Source organism: Mytilus californianus, unplaced genomic scaffold, assembly GCF_021869535.1.
Source record: "Mytilus californianus isolate M0D057914Y unplaced genomic scaffold, xbMytCali1.0.p SCAF_7, whole genome shotgun sequence".
Taxonomy (NCBI): Eukaryota; Metazoa; Mollusca; class Bivalvia; order Mytilida; family Mytilidae; genus Mytilus; species Mytilus californianus.
Genome location: NW_026262723.1, coordinates 108,516,386 through 108,525,287, shown reverse-complemented (window position 1 = coordinate 108,525,287; position 8,902 = coordinate 108,516,386). Strand labels below are relative to the sequence as shown.

The window sequence follows — 8,902 nt, the reverse complement described above, 5'->3', positions numbered from 1 at the left end:
TCTTAAAAAAGAATATAGTGACAATGCTCATATATATCTAAGACTAGCATGATAATAAAGTTGATCCTAGTCTAAGTGTAAATCTGGCAAAAAATCCACAACCGCAAATTATCATAGAACATATGGAAATTTAGAATGTTTTCAGAGTATGGCATCGGGACGATTTCCAAAATGTAGCAAAATTAGACTGTATCCTCAAATCGTTACGAACCAGGAACCAGGCTCCCAACAAAAATCAAGACCGATAATCCTGGACCGGCAATCTGACCTAGTCCCGTCGAAATGGCTCAAGTATTTCGCACAGCTGTGAGGTCTTTTGCAACCTCTTCGAGCAGGCAAAATGCCATAAAAACTGTTACAGTTATTGGTGGAGGATTGATGGGATCAGGAATAGCCCAAGTATAATAATTATTTGTTAAAACCAGGAACATTAGGTTATATATATTACAACGACCTTTGGACCTTACTGAATTTCAGTAGGTTCATCTGAAAGTTTTACTGGACCTGAGCATGCCTCCCAAAATAACAAAATCTCAAAATGATATAGGTATCAATTGAACTTGGCCACCACAATATTTGTATACTAGGAATGCGGGACAACTCGGCCCGGAGACAACTCAGACCCAGTCAACTTGTACCAACTAATAAGTCTAGCTAAAAAGTCAACTCAGACGGTTTACAATGACAGCTCAGACAAAGTGTTAAAAGAGGATTTGAACTACCTAACTTAATCAATTTATTATAATCTTAATTTAAGGCTAAAGAAGTCTATGTTGAATTTGTTTTATTTATTTGCTGAATTCTTTATTATTTTTTTAACCTAAAGTACGTGCAGTCTGTCAATAAGTCAACTCAGACGGTCTTTTTTAAAGTCATCTCAAGACTGTCTATAATGCCAATTCTAACACAGTACAATGTATAAACATTGAGTTCAAATGGGCTATTTATATGATAAAATGTTATATCTCACTTAAAATTATCGTGTATACCTTGCTGCATTTGCAAATGAGGTGTCGTGCAATAATTTTTTGATTGTAAATTCTAATTTCTACTTCATCATGGTGATTCTATATTTTGAATAATATCTTAATTCATTAAACAATCTTAACTTATCAGTGTTAATTGAATTCTTTATTTATTATATTTGTTTCTTAAAATCTCATTTCATTTTACCTACATACAGATAATTTGTTTATGGCTTTGTCATACTTCAGAATAGAGTCCTGCTTAAAGTGTTCTCGACCAGTTAGACCTTGCCAAGAGGTTGTATGCTGTAACCAATGCAACAGATCTAGACTACATCACAGAACATGTAAAACAGAATCTACCAAAACATTACAAATGTTATTTACATATCATGCTTATATAGCTATCAAACAATAGAAATAAAAATAAATCTATGAAGTGTTATTCAATCTTTAACAATATAGATATAGATGCATGTCAATAGAAATTGTCCAGAGTCCAAAAGTTGTGATATTGAATTTTCTATATAGACGGTCCAAGTTGTCTTTTTCGTCATTTATACTCAAAATGGGTGTCAAAGCTCTCCCTTTATGCTTTTCAGACACATTTTTTTCATCGAAGACACTCATTTAATCATTTATATAGTCAAAAGTCTCCTTTTATACTTAGTCTGAGTTGGCATTATAGATGGTCCATGTTGACTTTATAGACGGTCCAAATTGACTTTATAGACGGTCCAAATTGGCTTTTTTGTAGACGGTCCGAGTTGTCTCGTCACTAGCTAGGATTATCGGGGGGAGAGCAGCAGTATTTTTTTCTCCCAGATTATTTTATTAACTTGATAACTGGATATACATGTATATATTCCTTGCAAACCTCACAAGCAATTTTCAGTTAGCTAAATAAAATTGTTCTCCAGCTGACATTGAGTATGTAATTCTTTTCATTCATTTCCTGCAAAAGAAAGTTATTTGAAACTTTTTTAGTGCCTTGTGAGAAAAACAATGAACTACAGATATTGTATTTCTAGGTAGCAGCTACAACAGGGCACCAGGTTGTTATGGTTGATCAGACAGATGATATTCTGGGTAAATCTAAGGCATCAATACAGAAAAGTCTACAGAGGGTGGTAAAGAAAAAGTTTGCTGAGGATCCAAAGGTGATGACGGATAGTAAAGATTGCAATTGTAACCTATTGAACAAAAAAAAAAAAAAACATGATTCTTTATTTTGCAATAATTCCTTCTTTCAAAATAAAATGCATGGAAAATGCCTCCTATGAAATAAAATGCATGGAAACTATAATTTTTTCCTCACATATGAAGACTCTGAACACTGATTAAAGTGAATGAACATGAGGAAAGAAGAAATCTCACACCTCAGTTTTGGTGGATGAAGTCTTTCAAGTCTTTTGAAATCCAATACTTCAGGCTAGTCAAGTCTAACATAGAACGTTTCCAGGAATTGTATCCGTATCCCTGTGTGTGCTTTACAATTTTATAAATTCCATGCCTCATCTCGACACCGATTTTTACACATGATCGGCTGCAAGTCTGTTAAATAGAATCTACATGTACATCATTTTATGAAATGAAGACAAAGAAACAAATGTACAGTTAGTTTAAAAAATAAATGACTGTATATTAAATGTTATATTTTCTATTCTCATCTTTTAATGTTTTAATATCTCTGTTTTATTTGCATTTATTTTTATATTCCATCTTACTTATCATCAATCTTACATAATTTGAAATTTTCTTAAAAAAGTTAGCTACCTGTTTATGATGATCAGATCAGCCATTCTAAGGTTATACTTTTGTTGTCAAAATGTAGCCATCTTTTCATACATCATGTTTGTTTTTCACAGAATCATATGTTTTTTTTAGGACCGTGACACAACTAATAAAATTAAGCTTACATTTGATTTGAACGATTTCAGAGTTATGGGAATTTAATCATATAAAAACAAGGTGATTTTTACACATCTCATGATCTTAATATATGAGACAACCATCCACCAGAGATATGCTAAGAGAATAATACATGGAAAAATTTATATCACATGCTCTCTCAGCCAGAGAAATCAATATCTGCCAAAAGGACTTAGGTTGTTGGGATGGTATGCTATGCCATATACAATTTACCATGTATATTTCACTTTACCTTTATCATATATTCATTTAAAAATGTTAATTCTAGAAACATACCAAACAAGGGCTTAATGAAGGATGTACAGTAAAAGCTAGTGTTGATTCATAGATGGTTAATTTAAATCGTTATTGATTGTTGAATTTAGGGTGGTGAACAGTTTGTATCAGATATATTAGGAAGAATTACAACACAAACAGATTCTAATGCAGCTGTGGCCAATACTGACTTAGTTATAGAAGCCATTGTAGAAAATATTGATATAAAAAAAAAGTTGTTTTCTAGTCTAGACAAGGCAGCACCACAGTAAGTAAGATAAACTTATTACATGCTTGATTCACCTGCTAATTGAATATTAGATTCATTAAAGTCATTATATTATTATGATAGCCTGAATGGCAGTTAAAGGGTTTAATGATCTTCTAACAATACACTACTGCAGGTAGTTTTATAAAGGTTCTCAAAAATTCTTGTATATATTTTTTTTTAAATTCAGCCAGTACTTGCCAGTAGTAGTCTCATATTGTCCCAAGTCAGAAGCCTGTAATTCAATGGTTGTCGTTTGTTGCTGTCTGTCATATTGGTTTTTATGCCCCTGTCTGTGTTAAAAAAATCTGACAATAATTGGCTGAGTGCAAATGACCAAAGATTATGTACAGTTGATGCTAAGTTATAATTTATTTTTTAGACACACAATATTCACCAGTAACACATCGTCATTACCGATCGGTGATATAGCAGTATCTACACAAAGGCAAGACAGATTTGGGGGATTACATTTCTTTAATCCTGTTCCTATGATGAAGTTATTAGAGGTAAGTGAGAAAGTACTTACAGAGCAGCTTGATCCTCTTTTCATAGTCCAGCAATTTATTAGTTTTCATATTGACGTCAGTTTTCCATTTGCAAAAATGATGAGTAAACTGCATGTTTCAAGGAGCCTATTCTCTCCCCTGACCTATACATTATGACCTTATGTAAGCTTTTGATATAACATCCTACATCAAATGTGTTATGATACTAAAACATTCTTACAAATATATATACATGGACAATATTTTGGATTTTTGGAGAAGAATAAAAATTTCTAAAGGTTTAGTGTGTACCAAGCAGAATCAATTATATTCTCTTGTTTCAATAGTTGTCATTTGCTGATTATAATGATTATTTTTTTTGAATATTTCATGAAGGAATTTCTTTACATAATAAGTTCCAAATCATGAAGAAGTTCATAAAGGATCTTCGAATATACTTAAAATAATGTTTGAAAATATTTAGATTTGTATTTTCAGAAATGAATTTTCAAACAAAATTAACGAATCATGATTTTATTTTACCTCTTTTTTATTTCAATTTCAGGTTGTTAGGATACCAGCTACTAGTGATGAAACATTTAACAAGTTATCAGATTTTGGTAAAGCCATGAAGAAAACAACAGTTGATTGTAAGGTAAGCTGATTTGTACATGATATCCACTGTGGAACAATTAGTTTAAACCCAAGGGTCGACTAGGGTGTAGAAGTATGGACTTACATAGACTTTACCTGTATGTCAGATACATATTGTCAGAATATGATATTAAGTCTGTGTCCTCCAATGCTCTTTGAGCAAAGAAGAATCTTTGTTATAACTCTTTAATGAGTACTTTTTGCAAGGCAAAATTACAATCCCTATCCAACAAACCTTTTTATGGTCTTGGCAGTATAAATTTCTTGTTTTCTTATGTTGATTTACTTTTAAAAAACCTATTTTGTTCTCATGGTTTTTTTGTTATTTTGTCCTAATATGCATAAAATACTTTCCACAGGATTTAAAGCAAACAAAGATCAATTTATCTTGTCAATTAGTAGTCTGCCTTTGTATCAGTACATTAAATATCAGATACAAGGGCTTTGTTTAGTTTTTGTGGTTAGATCTGTTTCTAAGACGCTATAAGCAAAAGGTCAACTATATTTGAGGTATTGAATGATTGCAGGGTTTTCATGACCTTGAATTTATTTTTATGGTTCATTGGCCAATGTTAAGTTTATGTGATACTTGTATTAAAAACCTTTATCTTAAAAACTTTCAAAATTAATTCAATCATGATCATGAAAGCAGGTACGACTTTCAGCCTTTGCACGCTTGTACTATTTTTAACTTTGATATTATACTAGATCCCCAAATATTATGGTATTCCACTTACCTAAACTTTTTCTTAATACTGCTCTCTACTATCAGAACATTGTAATGATGGGCTGCTCTTCAGTAAAACAGTAAATATTTACAATTCTAACAAAACATTTGTATTATATACCCTTACAGGATACACCTGGTTTCATAGTAAACAGACTTCTAGTTCCCTACACAATAGAAGCAATGAGAATGGTAGAGAGAGGTAAGTATAGTTAATTCTGTGCATGTTTTTTGGCATTTTGGCATTTCAGATTGTAGATAGATATATTTAATAAATTGTTAGTTCTGTACATAGAACCATTTGGAAAGGTAGAAAGACGATAGTAAAGTTGATAAGTTTTAAGAAATATGTTTGAGTGTTTTATAGTGTTTTTCGCACTGATAACAATTTAGTGAAATTGATTTGGTTCAAAGATAACCTCTGCTTTGTTGGACTCAAGACTTTAACCTGATGCTTAGGGTTACATTATTGTGTTAAAAGTTATCTCCCCTAAAGTTATATCAACTTGCCTCAAACATTGGAATTCAAGAGTTAATTAATGAGCAGGAACAAATTTATGTATTATTGTATAAAAATGTATAACAACATGGAATGATACAATATTTACAACATTTTTCATCCATATTTATATTTCTGTACATTTATATTGTCATATAATCCTGACTTTGAAACAGATTTCAGATATCAGATTTTGTTTACTCAGACACATACTTGAAGTGAGGTGCTGATTATACATTTCATATTATCTATAACTTTGATACAGTGCTGGTAATTAATCTATCTGAGTTGTTGTTTTAGGTGATGCTAGCTTTAAAGATGTGGACACAGCTATGAAGCTAGGTGCTGGATATCCCATGGGGCCATTTGAACTTAGTGATTATGTTGGACTAGACACCATGAAGTTTATTCTTGATGGTATGTTAAGGATATATTTTGTGGTTTGTCAAGAAAATGATTTTTATTTCTCCTATAAATTTTGTCAGGCATTGCAATTTAATGATAAAGAAAAATGATAATAGTTTCGTATTTGTCCATTTTTTAATCAAAATATGTATCAAATATTCATCTCATTTACAGTTTCATAAAAAACTAAAAGATTTCGTTTTAAGGTGAATCATCAGATATCATTTTCTTATACTTTGCCAAAATGTAGATTTCACCATGCTTTTTTCCTAAATATTATAAAAAGTATGGGTCACCATGCTATTTTTCAAGCTACAAGTCCAGCAAATGTACCTAATTTTGCATAGATTATTCATGTAAAAACACTTTTATCTGAAGAAAAAGAAATCTATGAGATAAAATTTTGAAATAAAATATAAAATATAGGTTTTATAATATGCTTTAAGAAAATAAAAAGAAAAAATGGTGTCACCGAAATTGTTTTTAGTTTTGCTACAAGTTCACTAACATTCCTTTTAATTATTTTTTTTTACTATGATAGTTATCTCTCCTTATATGGCTTTATTGAAACAAAAACAAATATTTGGTATTTATTATGACAGTCTTTTAAATAATGCAATAAATCATTATTTTTCTTTATTTAAATAAACAGTCTTACACATTGATTGCCAGTCTTACTCAAAATTTGCAGATTTAAGCAAAGAACTAGACCGATTGTGTACTGATATTTTACAATCCAAGATGGCGGTATAAGTTAATCTATCTTAAAAAATATTTACATATGGAAGAAAAATATCACAAACTAATGGTACATCATCATCGTCAGATTTATTCAGTGAAAACCAAGTTAATAAATGTTTTATTTTACAGGATGGGCGGTTAAATATCCAGACAATCCTTTGTTTCAACCAAGTGCCTTATTGGATAAATATGTAGCTGAAGGTAAACTTGGTGCTAAATCTGGAGAAGGATTCTATAACTACAAGAAAAAATGATCCAGAAGTGTACCATCATAGGGGAACAATAAATACCTATAATTGTGATAATTGATTCATTGTTAATGTATAGAAGGAATCCTAAAGTCTCGGTTGATTATGGTTCATTGACAATGAAGTCTGATGATAAATGATTATGTAGTTTTCAAAGAAGCACAAGGAATTCGTTAGTATCTTTGAAGCTGACATATTATGATTACTACAATTGATTATATTAAACAGATATTATTTTTCTATAAAATTGTGTTGTTTTCTTTTCATGGTCCACAATTTAGATGAGGTATATAAATCTACATTTATACTTACATTTTGTTGTCACTCTACATACCATGGCAGAAGGACATAGAACATGTAACACTATTCTACTGACACCATGCCCAAAACCTTTTATTCTTAGTGAGATGGAATGATATGGTTAACTGCATGCAGGAAAGCTTTCATACTTAGTAGGATTGTTTATCATATGTAGTAGACCATTCTTTCCTTTACAAAATTTTCAGGAGTTGTGGCATTTTGATCATTTTGATCCTATTGTAGCATAATGTCACCTTGTAAACATTGCTCCTCTGAGATTGTTTTCAAGAAAGGTTTCATGCTTAATAGGATTGTTTTTAATCCAGTGAATGGCAATGCTTTGAATCCTTATATATCATGAGCTTTCAAACTTTATGAAATTGCTTGTTCTTTTGCATAATTGACCTCACTAGACAACATTTTTGATTTGACAATTTACTGTCATACTGGATACCGGTAGTACCCCGGTAAGCCATAAAAGGCTCAGACATGATAAAATGTAAAACAAATCAGTTTGCATACCAACAGCCTGATTAATGTAAAGAAAATTATGACTGATAAACCAACAACAACTACTGAATTATAGGCTCATAACTTGGGACAGGCACAGAATGTCAGAGAGTTTAACATGATCGCAAGGCCTCAAACCTCCCCTATCCTGAACAGAGGTGTTACAGAAACAGTGTAAAAATCAGTTGGAAAGGGCTTGTCTCATTGTGTTCAACTCCAATATTGACGGACTAAGATAGTCAATTTAACTGCCGAAGATCCTGGTTCTCTGGGTACACCAACAATCAATCAAATAGCAATGGCATTTTATCGGGACAACATTGTTATATGGTGCAATAACAATTGTGTCCAGATTGGGCAAGTGACTGGAAAATAATTTTTATGCAGGTCTTTTGTAAAGGAACATGGTAACATATATATTAATAATAATGCATCTAGATTTAAGTTACAGGCTGGGCATACTGTGTCTTTCTTTTTGTCATTCTGAAATCAGTTGTCCAGAATTTTTATTCCCCCGCCGAAGCAGAGGGGGCATTAAGTTTTACCCTTGTCCATCTGTCTGTATTGGTTTCTGTTCTCTAACTTAAGTTTGCCTCAACCAAATGTTATGAAACTTATACACAATGCTTATTACCACAATACACAGATCAAGTTTGAATTTTGGTGGCATCACTTTTACTGTTCTAGAGTTATGCCCATTTACAAATGGAAAAATTTCTAAATTTTTCATTTTTTTTTCTAAAAATATCAATGATGTCATTGTTCAAGTAATTTTTAAAATTGGAGTTATCTTCCTTTGTCCATGATTATAGTTGAATCAACTACAATCAATGCTTTATACAATGCAATGTTTAATTTTGCCTTCCAGTGATAAAACACAGATCAAGTTGAATTTGGGTAGTGTCACTTT

The 8,902-nt window shown here is 31.4% G+C and overlaps 1 protein-coding gene across 1 annotated transcript; it reads left to right on the top strand.

Annotated features, from left to right (window-relative positions):
• The first annotated feature begins 226 nt into the window (after positions 1-226).
• On the top strand, positions 227-7,429 carry LOC127708881 (hydroxyacyl-coenzyme A dehydrogenase, mitochondrial-like). Its single transcript, XM_052214045.1, has 8 exons — positions 227-399; positions 1,997-2,125; positions 3,263-3,420; positions 3,803-3,929; positions 4,474-4,563; positions 5,419-5,491; positions 6,089-6,205; positions 7,064-7,429. Exons 1-8 carry the CDS (start codon positions 283-285, stop codon positions 7,186-7,188), a joined length of 936 nt encoding a protein of 311 aa, XP_052070005.1. The 5' UTR covers positions 227-282; the 3' UTR covers positions 7,189-7,429.
• The last annotated feature ends 1,473 nt before the right edge of the window (positions 7,430-8,902 follow it).